Source organism: Lampris incognitus, chromosome 21, assembly GCF_029633865.1.
Source record: "Lampris incognitus isolate fLamInc1 chromosome 21, fLamInc1.hap2, whole genome shotgun sequence".
NCBI lineage: Eukaryota > Metazoa > Chordata > Actinopteri > Lampriformes > Lampridae > Lampris > Lampris incognitus.
Window position 1 is genome coordinate 5,303,703 of NC_079231.1, and position 21,435 is coordinate 5,325,137.

Genomic DNA, 21,435 nt, shown 5'->3' on the forward strand with positions numbered 1-21,435 from the left:
CAGGCTGTCGATCGGCCTCTCTGGGCTCGACTACAAAGGCTTGCTTTCGTACCGCACGGCAAGCGACCGGACTGAATATAGTCGGACGTGTTTCGTGATAAGCCCCATTCTAGATGTATAGCTAGTATTGAGTGGATTTAGAAAACAACGTGGAGAAATGTCTCAGTTACAAGCACGGTTCTTTACATATGACAAGAGGTGAGCACCGGTTCCCTGCAATGCAACAAAACGAGCGTTACGTCTGCTTAGCTAGCGGGCTAGCTAGCTAGCCGGTAGCCCCTAGAACGAAGCGGTGTGATGCTGTTTGGCATAGTTAGCTCCCCAGGTTTAGATTGACTTTTGGTTTAACTGTTTATTATTGCGTTACTGCGTGGTTAACTTGCGGTCGACACCCTGTTTTTGTGGAAAGTCGCTGATCCTTTGTACTCTTAAGGGTATTTTACCTGGTCAAGCTCAGGGACGTGCGTGTTTATGAACACATCCTTGGTCGGGGTTGCTAGCTTGGGTGCATGTACCTTGTCTTCAGGAATCACGTGTCCTCTCTTCCCAGGTACGCCATCGATGACGTCCCATTCTCCATCCCGGCTGCTTCCCAGGTGCAGGACCTCAGCAATGTCATCAACAAACTGTTGGAAGCAAAGAATGGTAAACATTTCTCGACTAAAAGTAGGATTTGAGTTATTAGGCAGGTTGTTTGTTGCTTGTGTCTGATCCACTGATCTTGTATTCTAGGCCAGTGGTTCTCAACCTTTTTGGGGTCCTGGACCCCCTGCGTATTTTGGATCTACCCTGAGGACCCCTCCACCTGATCTTGGGGGAGGGGGGTTGCAATTTGATAGAAACAGTAGAAACTGCATTTTAAATTGCATTATAGCATTTATTCACTCTTTGGGGCAAAAATAAGAGCTTTCAGTTGTAACTTAGATATATGTAACAAAACAGAATTCTTATGCAGTAACTTTCAGATATATGTAACGAAACAGAATATGTATTCAGTAACTTTCAGATATATGTAACAAAACAGAATATGTATTCAGTAACTTTCAGATATATGTAACAAAACAGAATTCTTATGCAGTAACTTTCAGATATATGTAACAAAACAGAATATGTATTCAGTAACTTTCAGATATATGTAACAAAACAGAATATGTATTCAGTAACTTTCAGATATATGTAACAAAACAGAATATGTATTCAGTAACTTTCAGATATATGTAACAACAGGATTTTTATGCAGTAACTTTTAACAATGCAAACGGGAGCGAGATCTCTTATTAAAATACAATAAATTACACTTGTGAAACAGATGTAATTAGAGAAAAAAGCCCTGTCACCCTTTATAGTTTAGGTAGATAAAGGTCTCAGTCACATTTGAGTAAAATAATTCTATTTCTATAAATGTCATAGGATCTTTTTTTTTAAAGATATTTTATTTTCACGGACCCCTTGCAATTACACCACGGACCACTAGGGGTCCGCGGACCCCCGGTTGAGAAACACTGTTCTAGTTGATGGCTTTCTCTGTCAATCAGAAATGAATGCGCTTGAATGCAGCTGTCTTACAGTTTAACTTTCAACGTTTCAGTGTTGAATAGAAAAGTTGGTAACACTTTAGTATGGGGAACGTAGTCACCATTAATTAGGTGCTTATTAGCATGCAAATTAGCAACATATTGGCTCTTAATTGGTCATTATTACGTACTCATTAATGCCTTATTCTGCATGGCCTTATTATGCAACCAGTAAGCCATTAACTATGAGTTTTCCCTCTATAACCTCAGAAGTATTGCTTATTAGTAGTACCATCTCAATATGCTTTGCTTAGTATGGCCTTTATAAGGTGGTAGTACCACAAGAAGAGTTATTCTCCCTTACTAACACTTAATGAATATGGTCTGTTCTTACATAACAAAACACAAAACTACAAGTGTTCATAGTGTTACATTACTCTAAATTAAGTTGTTGTTACTTAGAATATGTTCCCCATACTAAAGTGACATCTTGATCATTACTAATTCACTAGTAATTAAGTTTTTTTATGTTCCCCATACTAAAGTGTTACCGAAAAATCATTTATTGAACAGCTGTCAACAACTCACTCTTTCTATAGCGTCTCATAACGAGGTGGAGTTCGACTTCCTGGTCAGGGGGCAGTTCCTGCGGATGTCTCTGTCCAATCACATGGAGGTCGACGGCATATCAATGGTACGGCCACCCTTTGTGCTTGCAGCTGAATGGTTACATACTGTTAACTGTCGTAATCTTTATCTTGGTGGGCAGTGTTTTGGCATAAAAACTGATTTTCATGCCTGCAATATTGTGATTTCTGATATATATATAATTTCCAAAAGTTTGGGTAGTCTGCTTAGCTTCAGTATTTCTTTTTTTTTATTTTTTACCGTTTGTTGTGTGAATGTAGCGAAAGAGACAGGAGAAGTCTGTCAGGGGACAAATAGGTGGATTAGAGCCTCCTGTGCTCTGTTATTACTTAATTTGCCCTCTGTACATGACATGTTATTTATAGTGTTGTTCTGTGTGCTTCTAGGAAGAAGTAGTGGAAATAGAGTATGCGGAACGAGTCGCAGACCTAGAACCACAGGAGTGTATGATGCACGACTGGATCAGCTCCATAGATGCAGATGCTGAATGGTGAGACAAACTTGACACTGGGGACAATGAGAGTTCAACTGCAGATGGGGTGTCCTAATTGTGATAGAAAAACAGCGATACGGGGACTTTCTGAGGATCAGAGAGCTGTAGAGAAAGGGTCTGTGCTTAACACTAGAACAACCAATGCAGTAATTTTGAACATTTTGGGTTTTCAAAGTTTAATAACTTTTTGTAAAAGAAAGATACAGACCTGCTGCTCCCTGAATGTTCCTAAAATTGTCTATATTTGTATTGAAATTAGTTTTAGATCAATTGCACAAAAAAAAGTTACAATAAGATCTCCCTAAAATGACCATGACCGTGTGTAATTTGCGCATCATGGCACACGTCATGTCCGGTTGTCCACTATTTACGATGAGTGTTGGTCGCGTCATTTCCTTCACGACATTCATTGCTCTGTCCTAGAAACTCACTAGCGTTCTCCAGTGCAGAGTAATAGTCCAAACTTAATTTTTGATTATTTCCAGCATGTCTGGGTACTGCCGCCATTTCAGACGCACCATGACTACCACCGTGGCGTTGCAGCATTTACAGGCATTGGACAGTGGTGATTCCGATGCAGGCGAGCTGTCGGAGGTTGAGAGTGATGGTGACCATTTCTGGGTGGATGAAAACAGGTCGTCCTCATCCTCATCCGAGTGTGAATCTCCACCAAGGAAAAAGAGGTCTGTGCTTCCGCCGGAGACTACGGACACAGATGTCCTGCCCACGGCTGACGGAGCTGGTCTTCCTGATCTGGGTGTGGAAAAGGGGAAAGACGGGACGATGTGGAAGATCCTCCTGCCAACTGATCGTCCTGAGAAAAGGAAGACCCCCGTTGTGATCACTGAAGTTGCCGGCCCCACAGCACATGCTAGGCGCAACATTGATGGTGCACTTGCGTCCTTCATGTGTCTAGTTGACAGTAACATGCTGGCTCACATTGTGGCATGCACTGTAGCTGAGGCACGTCGGCAGTTTGGTGATGACTCATGGGACCTGACAGTGGCTGAACTAAAAGCTTTTCTTGCAATGCTTTTCATCCGGGGTGCACTGTCTAAAGGTGTGGAGTTGGCCAAGCTGTGGTCTGAAAAATGGGGCGTCCCATTTTTCAGGGAAACCATGTCCAGGAACCGCTTCAAGGAGATCATGCGGTTCCTGCGATTTGACAAAAAGGAGACCCGGTGTGTACGTCTGCAGGATGACAAGTTCGCCCTGATATCGGCCACCTGGAACAGGTTTATAGAGAACTGCATAGCCTGCTACAAGCCTGGTGCCGACATCACAATAGATGAGCAGCTGTTATCCACCAAGGCCCGGTGTAAATTCCAGCAGTATATGGGCAATAAGCCAGACAAATTTGGCATCAAATTCTGGCTGGCTGCAGATGTTCACAGCAAATACATGTTAAATGGGGCTCCTTATATGGGTAGAGATGAGACACGAAGAGGTCTGCTCTTAGGAGAGAGTGTAGTGTTGTCTCTGGCAGCTCCATACCTGGAGAAAGGGAGAAACATCACAACAAACAATTTCTTCACATCTCTGAGGCTGGCCAACATCTTACAGAAAAAGAAGACCAGCCTCGTTGGCACCCTGGGAAAAAGTAAGTGTGAGATGCCCCCCTCCGCAAAAAAGAAGGCAGAGCCATTCAGCACCAAGGTACTGAAATGTGGCGACATCACACTCACCATCTACCAGGGGAGGCCAAGTAAGAATGTGTGCATATTGAGCTCCATGCACACAACCGTGGGCATCATGGAAGGGCCAAAGTCAAAGCCGGAGTCTGTCACATATTACAATAACACAAAGTACAGCGTGGACATCTTGGATCAGATGGTACGCATGTACTCGGTGAAAAGTGGTACGCGCAGATGGCCGGTGGCGGTGTTCTACAATATCTTGGACCTGGCTGGGATCAACGCCCACATCCTCTACAAGGAGTGCACCGGTGCCAGCATAACCCGGAAGAACTTCCTGCTTCTACTGGCGGAGGAATTGAGAGCGGAGTTTATGAATGGGAAGTTGGCACAAGGTCCCAGTCAGCAGCTGAAGATCGCAACACCGCAGCAGACACCAAGACGGAGGCAGTGCCAGGTTCGGGGAGGCTGCAAGAAGAACAAAACAGTGGAAATCTGCTGTAAATGCCACAAACCCGTGTGTGGCAAATGTGAGCGGAGGAGAGATGTGGTTTGCATTGCCTGTGACCCCTAATTGTGGTAGTGGACGAAATTCCCAATGCATGTCGGAGTCCATGCATGTGGTGGGATTGGCGTTGTTTGGAACTTTTTGAGTGATTACTTTCAGTTCTTTCTTATATTTCACTTTTTATAGGCCTTGTTATTTTTCTTAGATTAGCTATGTGTTTGCTTTCTTTTTTCATTGTTTTATGGTCACTTTTTCACTTTCAACATTCAAGTTCGAGTTCTGTTTATGTTTTAAATTGTTTGATATTTAGTATTAAATTATTAAAATGTTAATTTTGGTGTCAGTTGTTTCCTAACAGACATACTAACAATATGCAGTGCATTAATATCTCAGTTATCTTAATTAGGTATTTATCTGTAGAGAATATAGAGTGAATATAGATTGACAGACTATAGATGCACAACACCGGTCAAAAGTGACCTGGGCAAATGATTTTGTTTTATATCTTTGCATGTTATGCATTTTAGTACTCAATATTTAATGAATTCATCAATTAAGTTGTTTTTTTTAACATAAAAAAACATTTATTGTAAAGTTATATTATTCTATTTTTGCATAAAAATTATTTTTGTATCACTACGACAATAACTCGTGTGTGTGTGTGTGTGTGTGTGTGTGTGTGTGTGTGTGTGTGTGTGTGTGTGTGTGTGTGTGTGTGTGAGCCCTGTGATGGCCTGGAAGCCTGTCCAGGGTGAGAGAGAGAGAGAATCATCAAAACACTCTTGGTCGCGAACTGTTGACTTGCTGTGTATTCTACCGAGTATAACCAAAGTAGAATACAGTAGTTTGAGACATGACTTGAGGTCCACTTGAAAATAACGTGTTGTGTTTTGTTCCTTATTGACATTGCTGACATGGCTGGTCGCGATCATGCCAGATTTACAAACCCCAATTCCAATGAAGTTGGGACGTTGTGTAAAACGTAAATAAAAACAGAATACAATGATTTGCAAATCCTTTTCGACCTATTTACAATTGAATACAATACAAAGACAAGATATTTAATGTTCAAACTGATAAACTTTATTGTTTTTTTGCAAATATTCACTCATTTTGAATTTGATGCCTGCAACACGTTCCAAAGAAGCTGGGACAGGGGCATGTTCACCACTGTGTTACATCACCTTTCCTTTTAACAACACTCAAAAAGCATTTGGGAACTGAGGACACTAATTGTTGAAGCTTTGTGGGTGGAATTCTTTCCCATTCTTGCTTGATGTACGACTTCAGTTGCTCAACAGTCCGGGGTCTCCGTTGTCGTATTTTGCGCTTCATAATGCGCCACACATTTTCAATGGGAGACAGGTCTGGACTGCAGGCAGGCCAGTCCAGTACCCGCACTCTTTTACTACGAAGCCACGCTGTTGTAACACGTGCAGGATGTGGCTTGGCATTGTCTTGCTGAAATAAGCAGGGACGTCCCTGAAAAAGACGTCGCTTGGGTGGCAGCATATGTTGCTCCAAAACCTGTATGTACCTTTCAGCATTAATGGTGCCTTCACAGATGTGCAAGGTACCCATGATGCCATGGGCACTAACACACCCCCATACCATCACAGATGCTGGCTTTTGAACTAGATGTCCATGGCTTTTTGTGTTCCGATGATAACGACGGGCGTTACTAAACATCGGAACACAAAGAGCCATGGACATCAATAGCTCCGATAGCGACTCCAAAGAGGATAAATATCTGAGTTTCATCACCAGCCAGTCAGACTAGCTTGGTCTAGTCAGAAAGGCACGAACTGATGAAGCCTCTTGGATGAGAGGCGAAACGTCTTCACGGATATATACCAAGTCCAGTTGCACTCGATTCAATTCCTTTGGATAAAATGAGTGAATATTTGCAAAAAACAATAACGTTTATCAGTTTGAACATTAAATATCTTGTCTTTGTAGTGTATTCAATTGAATATATGTCGAAAAGGATTTGCAAATCATTGTATTCTGTTTTAATTCACGTTTTACACAACGTCCCAACTTCATTGGAATTGAGGTTTGTATTTCTGATATGGTTCTAGACATGGTGCTTGCAGGACAAGATGAGGCAGTTCAGGTCACTGATTCAGTCTGAAGTCTCTGAAGATGATGATCCTGACTATGCCCCACAGGGTCCAGATGGGGTGAGTGTGCCTGAGGGATCAGTTTCATATGAAGAGTCAATTGATGGAATAGAGGATTCTTCTGATGAATCTTTGAAAGAAGAAGCACCCCCAGCCCAGTCTGATAGATTGAGTAGGAAGGGGTCTTATTGGAAGGAGGAACCACCTACTCAGGGCAGAATAAGAACCTACAACACTCTGAGGAGATGCCCAGGGCCTTTACGAGTTTCAAGCATTGCTTCACAAAAGATGCCTTTGATATCTTTGTCACAAGAGAACATCATTGAGGAGGTCATAAAGTGCACGAATTTAGAGGGATGAAGAGCAGCTGGAGCAAAAGGCAAAGAATGGAGTTGTATTCAAGAAGAAGAATTCGTGGCATATCTCAGTTTCAGATAATTTGTTCTGAGTGTGTGCACTGAGAACCAGTACAAAACAATGCAAGTTGATGTTGACACTGTTGAGATTAGAGAGTTTTTATCACTACAATGTTCGAAGAGTCAGCAGTTGGTTCTCTCGGTGCAGATCCATGTACAAGGATCATAGTGACACAATGGGTTAATTATGAGTGTCTTTGATAAGAAAACAAGAAATACTAGTGGATGTTGACACTGTAAAGTTTAGAGGATTTTTTTTTATCAGTATTATTCACGACAATCAATGGTAATGAAATTTGATATCCAGATCAATAAGACTGTAATCACTTATGTGATGTGATATTATAAAGGGGATGTCACAAATGAATATATTTCAATTGTTAATTGTTCTTAGTAAAGTCAGAATTGCTGTAAAAACAAATTGCAAACAAGTATGTTTTGTCTCTTTATGGGGAAAAAAAATCATGTTGTTGACTTCTGTCCTGGCGGGTTGGCCCAAGCTCCTGGAGCTGGTTTCTACGTTGAGCCTTGACAGCAAAATCCTCACCTGTTTTTGAGTAAGACTTTGAAAGGGACCATAGTTAGCACATCACCCAAAGCTCTGCCATGTTTCAAAGCAAATGGTGTTGGTGGCTAAATGTTACTTGCACATTTTGTGTCACCAGGTGACCGCACAAACGTTTCCACCGCTGGCCTGTCAGACGTCCTACCAGAGGAGATTGAAGCTGAAGTCAAACTGGCAGCTGAAATCTCAATGGGAACAGAGGTTTCGGAAGAGGACATCGACAATATAATGCATCTATGTGATCAGGTATGTGTCTCGTTGAATGACGTTTGTTACTTGGATTATCAAGGAATTCAAGTGACAGTGGTGATGATGATGACAATTGTCTTCCTCCTGAAATAAGACCATGTGGGTTTTTCAGTCACTACCTCATCTGAGCAGTCACATAGAGCTTGTCCTAACCCAACCTGTACAAAACACTCATTTTGTTTTATGTGAACGAATTTACACAAGCTAATTATATATACTTGCAGCTGTTTCTGCACTATAATTCCCACAGCCAAACACTTGGTGTGTTCTCTGCAGGTGGTGGAGATCACAGAATATCGCTCTCAGCTGTACGACTACCTTAAAAACCGCATGATGGCCATTGCCCCCAACCTGACAGTAGTGGTGGGAGAGCTGGTTGGCGCCCGCCTCATCTCACATGCCGGTAAGTCACAGGGGAGGGTTGGTTCTGAGGACCAAGCAGAACAGAACAGAACATTTTCAAAGAATGTGATAGCAAGTATATATCATGATGGTCATAAACTGTAGGATGCATGTCTGCTCAGTACGTTCGTCCGTGTCTTTGGCTTGAAAGTTGAACTCTGCACACCTCATGCTGGCTTATGGAATCTCAATTGATTAGCAGAATACCAGTAAAAAATTTAAAAAAAGAGCCTCATATTCTTTTCCAGATGTTACTTTTTAGGAATCAGGAACACTGTCATTTCACCTCATGTACTTGTGCACATGAAATGAGGCGAAATGCCGTTTCCCCCAGCCCACAGCAGTGCAACATACAGACAAAAACACATTCATTTGTCTGGTGCAATCTTGCATGTTGCCTTCTTATGATAATGTGCCACCTGCAGAACAGTTATATGGTTCAGCTTTTCATCCTAGATGTTCATTGTTGGGTTGTTTTGAAGGTTCTCTGTAAAAAAAAAAGACTGACCCATCTTTTTCCTTGTTTAGCCAACAGAAAAGAAGAAGAAAAAGAAGGCCAAGGAGGATGAAGATGAATAAGAGTGGAGATTCTATATTTCTTACTTCTATATCATTGTATATATGTTTATTTCTTAGGGTCAAGACTGTACATATTGTATTGTCCTTTTTTTCTGGACACCAACAAAGGCTGAATGTCTGAGAACAATATACAACTGTCATTTGATCCCTTTTTATAGCTGTTGATGAGAAATATGATTGTAAGTCGCACTGGATGGCTGTTTTACAAGTGTTTTTTTTAAAAAAAAATTTATGACGGCCCTTGAGTTTATATGCCACTTGGTCTATAAGCAGATCCAATGGATGGAGACTGAAATATTAATAAGGTTTATTGTGGTAAAGTTTTGCCCATTACTATGAATATTTGCTCTGTTGAAATAAACTTTTTTGTGCTGTAATGGCAGGGTTTGGTCATTATTTAGATCCATCGTCAACTGTACAACTCATGGGTCCGATCCCTTCTTTGGGGAAAAACAAATGGACATCTGCCAGACATTAGATAACAAACGGATATCTGCCAGACAATGGATATCTGCCAGACCATTGAATCCCTGCAGAAAGCCTTTGTAGCTGTCCAGCACTCATTATTTCAGCTGAAACTTGTTCTAAACGCTGATAAGACTAAGCTTATGCTGTTTTCCAATTCTAGGAAGATATCACAAATTATCCCTTCGGTAACCACTTGAGAGGGAAATGAAATAGAGGTGGTCAGTGTGTACAAATACATGGGTGTCCTGATTGATGACTCCCTCACTTTCAAGCCACATGTGGAGAATCTTGTGAAAAAGCTGAGGCTGAAACTGGGTTTTTATTTTCGAAACAAGTCGTGTTTTTCTTTAAATGTAAAAAAGCGACTTGTTGCTGCCACCTTTTTACCTGTGTTGGATTATGGAGATCTTTTGTATATGAATGCTTCTGCTCAATGTCTCCACGCGTCAAGACACTGCCCGCCATTCTTCTTTGAGCTGTATTACTAATTGCAAATCATTGCCACATCACTGTGAGTTGTATGCTCGGGTGGGATGGCCCGCTCTGGCCACCCGAAGGCTCAGTCATTGGTATACTTTTATATATAAGGCAATCCTCGGTCTACTGCCTTCCTACATCTGTGACTTAGTTGCACTGAGAAGTGCCGGTCCTTACTCCTTTCATTGTCTTGACTTTGTGTTGCTTTCTGTTCCACATGCCCGACCTGAACTGGGTAAACAGGCTTGTGTTCATTCTGCACCTTTAACCTGGAATATGTTGCAGAATGACCGGCAACTTCCAGAGTAAATCTCACCGAGCCGTTTTAAATCCAAATTGAGAGTACTTGAAGCTGATTTCACAACATGTACTTGTTTTTGATAATCTGCTTGTAATTTACTTTTTTCCCTATTTTTTTTTGTCTTTTGTTTGTGTTTTCAAATGTGTAATTTTGCAACTGTGTGATTTTGTAACTGTGCTGCCTATCTTGGCCAGGTCTCCCTTGAAAAAAGAGGTTTGCAATCTCAACGGGATCCTCCTGGTTAAATAAAGGTTAAATACGTTTTTTTTTTAAATTGCTTTGTTCCAACCAAGCAGTTACACAATAGTCTCTGCTAAGGACCCTGATTTGTAGACTCGGGTGTGTAGCTGCTTGGTTGGACCAAAGACCTGCACCCACACCGGCCCTCTCTGCATCGTGTTGCGCATCCCTGAGCGCAGACTGTCGATCGGCCTCTCTGGGCTCGATTACAAAGGCTTGCTTTCGTACCACATGGCAAGCGACCGGACTGCGTGGAGTAGTCGGATGTGTTTCGTGACAAGCATCGTTCTCGATGTATAGCTAGTATTGAGTGCGTTTAAAAAAAGACAACAACACAACGTGGGGAAATGTCTCAGTTACAAGCACGGTTCTTTACGGATGACAAGAGGTGAGCACCGGTTCCCTGCAATGCAACAAAACGAGCGTTACATCTGCTTAGCTAGCTAGCCGGCTAGCTACCAGCCGGTAGCCCTGCTGTTTGGCATAGTTAGCTCCCCAGGTTTAGGTTGACTTTTGGTTTAACTGTTTATTATTGCGTTACTGCGTCGTTAACTTGCGGTCGACACCCTGTTTCTGTGGAAAGTCGCTGATCCTTTGTACTCTTAACAGTATTTTACCTGGTCAAGCTCAGATACGTGCGTGTTTATGAACACATCCTTGGTCGGGGTTGCTAACTTGGGTGCATGTACCTCGTCTTCAGGAATCACGTGTCCTCTCTTCCCAGGTATGCCATCGATGACGTCCCATTCTCCATCCCGGCTGCTTCCCAGGTGCAGGACCTCAGCAATGTCATCAACAAACTGTTGGAAGCAAAGAATGGTAAACATTTCTCGACTAAAAGTAGGATTTGAGTTATTAGGCAGGTTGTTTGTTGCTTGTGTCTGATCCACTGATCTTATACTTTAGTTGATGGCTTTCTCTGTCAGTTTTGCTGTTTAACTTTCAACGTGTCAGTGTTGCATAGAAAAATCATTTATTGAACAGCTGTCAACAAATCACTCTTTTCTACAGCATCTCATAACAAGGTGGAGTTCGACTTCCTGGTCAGGGGGCAGTTCCTGCGGACGTCTCTGTCCAATCACATGGAGGTCGAGGGCATATCAACGGTACGGCCACCCTTTGTGCTTGCAGCTGAATGGTTACATACTGTTTACTGTCGTAATCTTTATCTTGGTGGGCAGTGTTTTGGCATAGAAACTGATTTTCAAGCATGCAATATTGTGATTTATGATATGTTTGTTTATATATATATATATATGATTGGGTAATCCTGCTTTGCTTCAGTGTTGTTTTTTTTTAATTATCTTTTGTTGTGTGACTGTACTGAAAGAGACAGGACAAGTCTGTCAGGGGACAAATAGGTGGATTAGAGCCTCCTGTGCTCTGTTATTACTTAATTTGCACTCTGTAAATGACATGTTATTTATAGTGTTGTTCTGTGTGCTTCTAGGAAGACGTAGTGGTAATAGAGTATGTGGAACGAGTCACAGCCCCAGAACCACAGGAGTGTATGATGCACGACGACTGGATCAGCTCCGTAGATGCAGATGCTGAATGGTGAGACAAACTTGACACTGGGGACAGTGAGAGTTCAACTGCAGATGGGGTGTCCTAATTGTGATAGAAAAACAGTGATACGGGGACTTTCTGAGGATCAGAGAGCTGTAGTGGAAGGGTCTGCGCTTAACACTAGAACAACCAAGGCAGTCATTTTGAACATTTTGGGTTTTCAAAGTTTAATAACTTTGTGAAAAAGAAAGATACAGACCTGTCGCTCCCTGAAGGTTCCTAGAATTGTCTACATTTGCATTAAAATGAATTTGAGATCAATTGCACACAAAAAAAAGTTACGATAAGAGCTCCCTAAAACGACCATGACTGGTCAAAATGACCATGTGTAATTTGCGTGTCATGTCCTGTTGACCAGTATTTATGACGTGTGTTGGTCACATCATTTCCTTCATGACGTTCATTGCTCTGTCCTAGAAGCACACTAGCGTTCTCCAGTACAGAGTAATAGTCCAAACTTAATTTTTCATTATTTCCACCATGTCCTGGCACAGCCGCCATTTCAGACGCACCATTACTACCTCCGTGGCGTTGCAGTATTTACAGGTGTTGGACAGCGGCGATTCCGATGCAGGCGAGCTGTCGGAGGTTGAGAATGATAGTGACCATTCCTGGGTGGATCAGGTCATCCTCATCCTCGGGTGAATATGAGTCTCCACCAAGGAAAAAGGTCTGTGCTTCTACCGGAGACTGCGGACACAGATGTCCTGCCCACGGCTGGCGGAGCTGGTCTTCCTGATCTGGTTGTGGAAAAAGGGAAAGACGGGACGGTGTGGAAGGTCCTCCTGCCAACTGATTGTCCGGGGAAAAGGAATACCCGTAATGTGATCATTGAAGTTGCCGGCCCCACAGCACACGCTAGGCACAACATTGATGGTGCACTTGTGTCCTTTGTGTGTCTAGTTGACAGTAACATGCTGGCTCACATCGTGGCATGCACTGTAGCTGAGGCACGTAGGCAGTTTGGTGGTGACTCATGGGACCTGAAAGTGGCTGAACTAAAAGCTTTTCTCGCCATGCTTTTCATCTGGGGCGCACTGTCTAAAGGTGTGGAGTTGGCCAAGCTGTGGTCTGCCCCATTTTTCAGGGAAACCATGCCCAGGAACCGCTTCAAGGAGATCATGCGGTTCCTATGATTTGACAAAAAGGAGACCCGGCATGTACGTCTGCAGGATGACAAGTTCGCTCTGATGTGGCCACCTGGAACAGGTTTATAGAGAACTGCATAGCCTGCTTCAAGCCTGGTGCCGACATCACAATAGATGAGCAGCTGTTATCCACCAAGGCCTAGTGTAAACTCCAGCAGTGCATGGGCAATAAGCCAGACAAATTTGGCATCACATTCTGGCTGGCTGCAGATGTACACAGCAATTCATGTTGAATGGGGCTCCTTATCTGGGTAGAGATGAGACACAAGAGGTCTGCTCTTAGGAGAGAGTGTAGTGTTGTCTCTGGCAGCTCCATACCTGGAGAAGGGGAGAAACATCACAACAGACAATTTCTTCACATCTCTGAGGCTGGCCAACATCTTACAGAAAAAGAAGACCAGCCTCGTTGGCACCCTGGGAAAAGGTAAGCGTGAGATGCCCCCCTCCGCAAAAAAGAAGGCAGAGCCATTCAGCACCAAGGTACTGAAATGTGGCAACATCACGCTCACCATCTACCAGGGGAGGCCAAGTAAGAATGTGTGCATATTGAGCTCCATGCACACAACCGTGGGCATCATGGAAGGGCCAAAGTCAAAGCCGGAGTCTGTCAAATATTACAATAACACCAAGTACAGCGTGGACATCTTGGATCAGATGGTACGCATGTACTCGGTGAAAAGTAGTATGTGCAGATGGCTGGTGGCGGTGTTCTACAATATCTTGGACCTGGCTGGGATCAACGCCCACATCCTCTACGAGAAGTGCACCGATGCCAGCATAACCTGAAGGAACTTTCTGCTTCTACTGGCGGAGGAATTGAGAGCGGAGTTTATGAAGGGGAAGTTGGCACAAGGTCCCAGTCAGCAGCTGAAGATCACAACACCGCAGCAGATGAGACGGAGGCAGTGCCAGGTTCGGGGAGGCTGCAAGAAGAACAAAATATTGGAAATCTGCTGTAAATGCCACAAACCTGTGTATGGCAAATGTGAGCGGAGGAGAGATGTGGTTTGTATTGCCTTGTATTGACCTCTAATTGTGGTAGTGGAGAAGCTTCCCAGTGTGTGTCGGAGTACATGCATGTGGTGAGATTGCCATTGTTTGGAACTTTTTGAGTGATTACTTTCAGTTCTTTCTTATATTTCACTTTTTATAGGCCTTGTTATTTTTCTTAGATTAGCTGTGTTTGCCTTCTTTTTTCATTGTTTTATGGTCACTTTTTCACTTTCAATATTCAAGTTCAACCATGTCTATTTGTGTTTTAAATTGTTTGTAAAATAGTATTAAAGTTGTTGAAATGATAATTTTTGTGTCAGTCGTTTCCTAACAGACATCCTAACAGAATACAGAGTTTAAAAACCGGCAGTCATTTTGACCGCCCATGGTCGTTTTAGGTAGGAGTGAAATCCTGTCGTTCTAGTGTTAAAAATGAAAAACAATCTTTCTTTTTTTTTTCTCTCCCTTTTTCTCCCCAATTGTATCTGGCCAATTACCCCACTCTTCCGAGCTGTCCCGGTCGCTGCTCCACCCCCTCTGCTGACCCAGGGAGGGCTGCAGACTACCACATGCCTCCTCCGATATATGTGGAGTCGCCAGCTGCTTCTTTTCACCTGACAGTGAGGGGTTTCACCAGGGGTACGTAGCACGTGGGAGGATCACGCTATTCCCCCAGTTCCCCGTTCCCTCTGAGCAGGCGCCCCGACCAACCAGAGGAGGTGCTAGTGCAGCGACCAGGACACATACCCACATCCAGCTTGCCACCTGCAGACACGGCCAATTGTGTGTGTAGGGACACCAGACCAAGCCAGAGGTAACACGGGGAATCGAACTGCCGATCCCCGTGTTGGTAGGCAACGTAATAGACCGCTACGCTACCCGGACGCCCCTCCTAAAAACAGTCCTTTGTCATGCTCTCTTTTGCATGTCTCTCTTCTCATTTGTTGATTTTAGGATCTTGACAGGTTCTTATGACAAGACGGCCATAATCTGGTCTGTGGAGGGTAAGCCAGTGATGACAGTGGCTGGACACACAGACGTGGTTAAAGATGTATCCTGGGTCAAGAGAGGTGAGCTGAACAAAGAGGAGAAGACTGTCTATACTGTTAACAATATCTGTAAACTGAAAAGGAGTAGGTAATAAAGTTAATTTAAAGAAAAAAATCCATCCACCCCTCTTTTATTGCACAGAGGGTCTGACGTCTGTGCTTCTCACGTCCTCTCTGGACCAGACCATCATACTGTGGGAGTGGAACTCAGAGAGAAACAAGGTGAAAGCCAGACACTGCTGTCGGGGACACTCGGGGAGCGTGGACACCATCGCCACCGACCCCACAGGCTTAAAGGTAAAAGGAACAGTGATGGTTCATTTTTCTTAAATGAACAGACGTAAGTGGTTTTGATAATAAAGTCTGTATTACTTTCACACAGTTCTGCAGTGGCTCTTGGGATAAAATGCTGAAGATCTGGTCTGCAGGTATGTCGCAGAAACACTTTGAATCATGCCTCAGTAAAACTGAATGATTAATGAATCCATGGATTAAAGTTGTCCATCACTACGACGGATTTCCGTCAGTTTGATTCCAGAGAGGCCATGTATGAGCTCAGTGCAGGGTTTACAAATGGCCCATTCAGACAGCATGATTTGAGCTGTGCTCGCCGCTGGGTTCAGCACACATCTGACGAGGTGTTTGGGGAAGTCACAGAGGACAGAGCAAAACAGGCGGGATTTTCAAACCTTTAGAAGGACACGTTCATCATTATCTTAACTTTTTATTATTCTTATATTGTATTTTATGCTATTCATGCCATCTGTGCCTCGCTGCCTCGTTTCGATTGGCTGCGCAGGTAGGTCTTTGTCACAGCTCGCAAAGTGCGCCCGCACTTTGCTAAACGCAGTAAAAAGCTGTCGTGGTGTGGCGCAAGCCATTGGAAATAATGGGTTTCAGAGTGTGGCGTTGCCGTTGTCGCACTGTGTCTAAAGCCCGCGCAGTGCCTAAACCGAATGAAGGGAAAAGACTGATGAGATTTCCCTACACTATGGAGAGAAAGGATACCATATTGGCCGTAATATAAGACCATTTTTTTTCTGAAACTTGGGTTTAAAAAAGCGGGGGTCTTATATTTCAGGACTAGATAATTATGTGTTCATTTATTACAACAGACTACATGGTTTTTCTTGATTCCCTATGAATCTCTAAACAAACCACATGTTCTCTCTCATGCCAGTTCCCACAGAGGAGGAGGACGAGGTTGAGGAACCTCCCAACAGACCCCGGAAAAAGCAGAAGGTAGAACAGCTGGGTCTGACCAGGGTGAGTGCTCAGTTGGTCTCCTTGTCAAATGTCACAGTCCCATTTAGATGGCATAATGCTGCATTTTCTGTGTTCTCATTTGAAGTAGAACTTTATTTATGACCTTGTCTGTCAAATCATGAATTCAATCCATCAGCACCGATTTGGAGTCAATATTGGCAGTTCACATTGTTATTATTTTGAAATGAATCTTTACATGGCAAAAAGGACACAGCAACAGAATTGAGTTGTAAAAAAATTGTCTTCTGTTCATGTCTCCTCCCAAAGACTCCACTTATGACATTATCTGGGCACACCGAGGCAGTGTCCTCTGTCCTGTGGTGCAACAGCGAGGAGTTGTATAGTGCATCCTGGGATCACACCATCCGTGTGTGGGACACAGAGACTGGAGGGGAGAAGGCCACACTGGTGAGACAGACTTGGACACAAAATTCAAAACTAATTTTCAGCAAAATGTCTGTCCTTTGTAAATTTTGCTGTGGTGAAAATTGTTCCCTCGGGTTATATTTACCCAGGGAAACTCATAGAGCACATGTTCTCCCCCAGTGGTGCCTTGATTTTACTGTTCGACACTTTCACACCATTGCCCAACAGACTTACAGATGATGCTGTTTTGTCCACAGACAGGCAGCAAGGTGTTCAACTGCATCTCCTACTCACCGCTGTGTCGACGGCTGGCCTCAGGTAGCACCGACAGACACGTCAGACTCTGGGACCCGCGCACCAAAGGTACCATTGCTTCCCCCATTTAGCTGTTCTCTGCTGGTCAGAAGACAGGAGGTGATGAGCGCCATCATCCTGATGTAGAAATATCTCCACTCACGTGATACACTAACTCCTTGGTAGCAAAGTGGTTTGCTACCAAGGTTTCAGGAAGTCAAGTTCCTCTGCTACTCCTTTTCTAATCAGATATTGCATCATAACACACACCACTTCCACTTACAAGAGTGTCATATGTATGTTCTCGTCTGTGTTTTTCAGATGGTTCGTTGGTACTGCTGTCTCTGACGTCACACACAGGTTGGGTCACTGCTGTGAAGTGGGCTCCTTCCCATGAGCACCAGCTGGTCTCTGGCTCCCTCGACAATCTAGTCAAACTGTGGGACACCAGGAGGTCTGTTGAGCCCTTAATTCTCCATTTCTCTCTGTGCTATTTATAGTCAGGCATGATAAAGTCCCCCCATGTTGCTAGTTTGTACTGGGCCTGTAACGAATTCTACCATATATTGAATCAGCGACAGGTTGACAGCCTTTAGACGCCAACTTGATACAAAGACATGAGGTGTTTGTATTTCAGGGGGGGTTTTAAGTGTATTTTAGCAGCAAAGCTTGACTGGCAGGAAGACCAAAAAAGAAAAAAAGCAATGTCAGAACACACACTGGATCACATTCCATACCGTCACAATACATGGAGGATCTCCCAGATTTGTAACGTGTGGTATTGTCTTGCAGCTGCAAGGCTCCTCTTTATGACATTGGCGCCCATCAGGACAAGGTGTTTTGTGTGGACTGGACAGAGAGCGGGGTAGGTTAAGCCTGATATGACATTCAGGACAAAATTCATCAGTGCAACAGACCGCTGTTCAATGCCAATGACTTCCTGCCAGTACTTTTTGAAAGTCGGGCCAACTGCATAACTTCTCTCTTCACCGTGTCTGGCTTCTATTTTCAGCTGATGTTGAGTGGGGGAGCAGATAACAAGCTGTACACCTACAGATACTCAGCCTGTAAGACCGATGACGGGGCGTAGCTGGAGCTGGCGGCATCAAATACAAAGACTCACCACACCGATCACCCAGGACAGACAGAATGGATATAAATATGGACATTCATTATTTCCCAGTTACGACAGACTGCCAGTTTTTTTTCCTCTTTTAAATGTGTATTTTACGCACTTGCTTTGTTTCCCGATGTCCTTTTTTCCTTTCCTAGAGTTGAGACAAGTGTTTTCTTACCATTTGTACTTGGAAAATGCCTCGTCTAACATGACCCTATAAATTAATTTTGTCTCAAATTGTTTGTTATTACTATTAATAAGGCGCCTATACCAATTTACGAAGTCAAGGTAACACGAGGAATCGAATTAGGTAATTGCAGCTGTAAGATGGTTGCTCACAGACTGAAGAACCCCAGTCCCACCAGGAATCAGAATCTGCACATTTATTCTACAAGAAGTAGCATGGGGCTCTCTCACTCCCCATTACAAGAGCTGCTCAACCTTTTGCTCTGAATTCACAGCCACGTCACTCCTGCATCTCTTGTGTGTCACTAATTGAAGTCCCCTTGCTACAACAGGTAAACCGGAACTACATATTTGTTTGTTAACCATAAGGTTGGTGATATACAAACTATAACAGAAAATATTACATGGAGGTTTTGAGAATGTTCACCAAGAGAAAAAAAAATCAAGATAAGATGAACAACATATATCGACTCAGCTACACAGCCCTCCCCAGATCGGCAGATGGGGTGGCACAGCGACCGAGCCAAGTACAATTGGGAGAAAGGGGGGGGGGGTCCAAAAAGATTAGGTAATTGAGGGTACAAAGGTTTATAAAGTCACAAATTACTGACTACTTATGAAGCAGTCAGTGGTCTTGGTTTCATTCATTCATTATCCAAACCACTTATCCTTACGCGGGGTCTTGTTTCAGCCTACATTTCTGAACTTTTAACCCCTGAACCCCAGTAAGCGGCCCGAAGGCCAGATCCCGCAAGAGCCAAATGTCTGGCCTGCGCCGACCCATTGGCACTAACGCACCTATTGTAACGTGTACTTTCCACATGTTGCGCACATGCTGCTCTACTTTATTTTGACCTCACCCCACATCGTACCCTTGACCTATGCCGTAGACAGCGCGTGTACTGTGCTCTTTACGGCCTTTGACTAGACACCGAGTCACTCACCAGCTAAGTCACAGATAATAACTGTCCTAAACCAAGTGCATGGCCTGCGTGAAAAAGTGCAAAGTCGACCAGGAAAACCGTCGGTTCAAATCTGACAGGACTGATCAGTTTTGTTTTATTTTACTGGACCACGCCAATGCCAAACCAACACGCTTGATATGCATGCAGACCGTAGCTGTCTGCAAAGCGGATCATCTCAAGCGGCACTTCAACACTATGCGTGCTGCCAGTTTTAATGCCAACTGTCCTACAAAATCAGATCACCGCCAACAAAAAAATAGCAAATATGATAACATCATACAAGCTATCCATTTCCACTATCTGTAAATCAACATATCACTAGACATAGACTGGTCCTGTCACAGGACCAGTCTATGTCTAGTGATATGGAACGATCTGTGTTCGCGAGATTTTTTGATGGGAAGACCGTTCGGTAAGAGCTACTTTGTTTACTTCCTCTGCCTGGCGGTGCACAACAGGAGAAATCGTATTTAATGAATTAACACAGTTCTTTGAGAGGAATGGCGATGAAGGATTTCGTGATGAGCCTGGCAGAAAGCTTCAAGGAACGATTTGAAAGCCCCCCTAAACTCTCAGGTGACATCCTCCTCTTCCTGGGACAGCTGTTCTCCGTTTTGGCTGACGGCCAGTGGACAGCAGAGGCCAAAAGGCTGGTGGTACCTTCCATAGATGAGGCAACACTTCAGATGGAGGTCTTGGAGATGGGAATATCTGATTTGCTCAAAAGCACAACACAAGAACATTGGTGAGGGACTTTTGGATCAACGTGGTCCCCCCCCCAAGCTCGATTTAAAAAACATGAGCGGTATTGCAATGCTCCTACTCACAATTTTCCCCTCCACGTACATATGTCAATCATCGTCTTCTTCAATAAACTCGATCAAGAACCAGGAAAGAAACAGACTCTCCAGTGCACACCTGGGGCCAGAGCCTCAGGCTTGCCAAAACAGAATACAGGCCCGACATCAGAAGGATTGCCTCCTCCTGTCGCTCTCACTTCTCTCACTGATTGGTGAATAAACATCAATTTATTTTTGTCCATTTGTCCATAATTAAATGGTTGGTTTTGGACTTATTTTGTGCATTTTTTTATGTAACTCTCAACACAGGCTTTGAGACTCTCAGGCCTAAATTACTACTACTAGTAGTACTGATAATAATAATGATGATAATAATAATAAAAATATTGATAATAATAATAATCGTAATAGCATCAACAACAACATCTGCACATAAAACAAATTTTTCCTGGCAAAACACCCCGGATGTTTTGGCCCTTGGCTTGGCATGTGTGACATAATTTGGCCCCTGGGGAAAGCTAAATGGGGACCCCCCCCTACACCCTGGCGTTTATCCTTCAGTCAGACCTTTTAGTCCCTAAAACCCGCCTCACTTCAAAAGGAAGGTGGTGCATTTGCGGGCCCTTAAACTTTGAGATAAGGTGTGCATCATTAGGTATTCACGCCTTACTGCAGGTATTCATAATTAGCCAAATCAGTTTCGGCTGTTTGTTTTTGCTCTTCTTTACCTTTATTATACCGTACAGCTGCATCCCTTTTATGACTGCACAGTACTGTGTAATAGTTTTAGAGAAATGCTGCACAAACAAGGTTTATTGTCATACAATGAAAATAACCTTTGAAGGTGTGGGGGGGGCACAGCTTTAAAGAGGTTTTCTCTTCTTCTTCTTCTTCTTCGTCTTCTTCTTCTTCTACAAATGAAATTGCACACTCGTAATTTCTGCAACAACTGCACTGTTTTCTTACCTCCTCGAGTTTCTGGTTCGTCAAGCGAGGCTTTCCCCTCAGCGGAGCGCCACATCTCGGATTCGCCTCCCACTGGTTTCACTCGCGCCGTCGTCCGGG

At 43.6% G+C, this 21,435-nt stretch overlaps 2 protein-coding genes, 1 long non-coding RNA gene and 1 other non-coding gene across 4 annotated transcripts; 3 read left to right on the forward strand and 1 right to left on the reverse strand.

Annotated features, from left to right (window-relative positions):
- The first annotated feature begins 62 nt into the window (after positions 1-62).
- Positions 63-5,064, forward strand: LOC130131383 (piggyBac transposable element-derived protein 4-like). Its single transcript, XM_056301061.1, has 5 exons — positions 63-198; positions 551-645; positions 2,114-2,208; positions 2,549-2,652; positions 3,141-5,064. The coding sequence occupies exons 1-5, from the start codon at positions 158-160 to the stop codon at positions 4,861-4,863; spliced, it is 2,058 nt and encodes a 685-aa protein (XP_056157036.1). The 5' UTR covers positions 63-157; the 3' UTR covers positions 4,864-5,064.
- A 3,135-nt stretch (positions 5,065-8,199) lies between these two features.
- Positions 8,200-8,285, forward strand: LOC130131864 (small nucleolar RNA SNORD11B). The gene has a single exon (XR_008812414.1). It is a non-coding gene; the product is annotated as a small nucleolar RNA SNORD11B (small nucleolar RNA).
- A 2,566-nt stretch (positions 8,286-10,851) lies between these two features.
- Positions 10,852-18,650, forward strand: LOC130131469 (ribosome biogenesis protein wdr12). The gene is made up of 13 exons (XM_056301151.1): positions 10,852-11,005; positions 11,342-11,436; positions 11,629-11,723; positions 12,068-12,174; positions 15,282-15,397; positions 15,519-15,673; positions 15,759-15,804; positions 16,557-16,642; positions 16,910-17,050; positions 17,266-17,371; positions 17,624-17,756; positions 18,095-18,167; positions 18,315-18,650. The coding sequence occupies exons 1-13, from the start codon at positions 10,965-10,967 to the stop codon at positions 18,390-18,392; spliced, it is 1,272 nt and encodes a 423-aa protein (XP_056157126.1). The 5' UTR covers positions 10,852-10,964; the 3' UTR covers positions 18,393-18,650.
- On the reverse strand, positions 16,917-21,402 carry LOC130131472 (uncharacterized). Its single transcript, XR_008812386.1, has 4 exons — positions 21,337-21,402; positions 17,586-17,739; positions 17,303-17,401; positions 16,917-17,027 (listed from the first exon to the last, which is right to left on the reverse strand). It is a non-coding gene; the product is annotated as an uncharacterized LOC130131472 (long non-coding RNA).
- Positions 21,403-21,435: the final 33 nt, after the last annotated feature.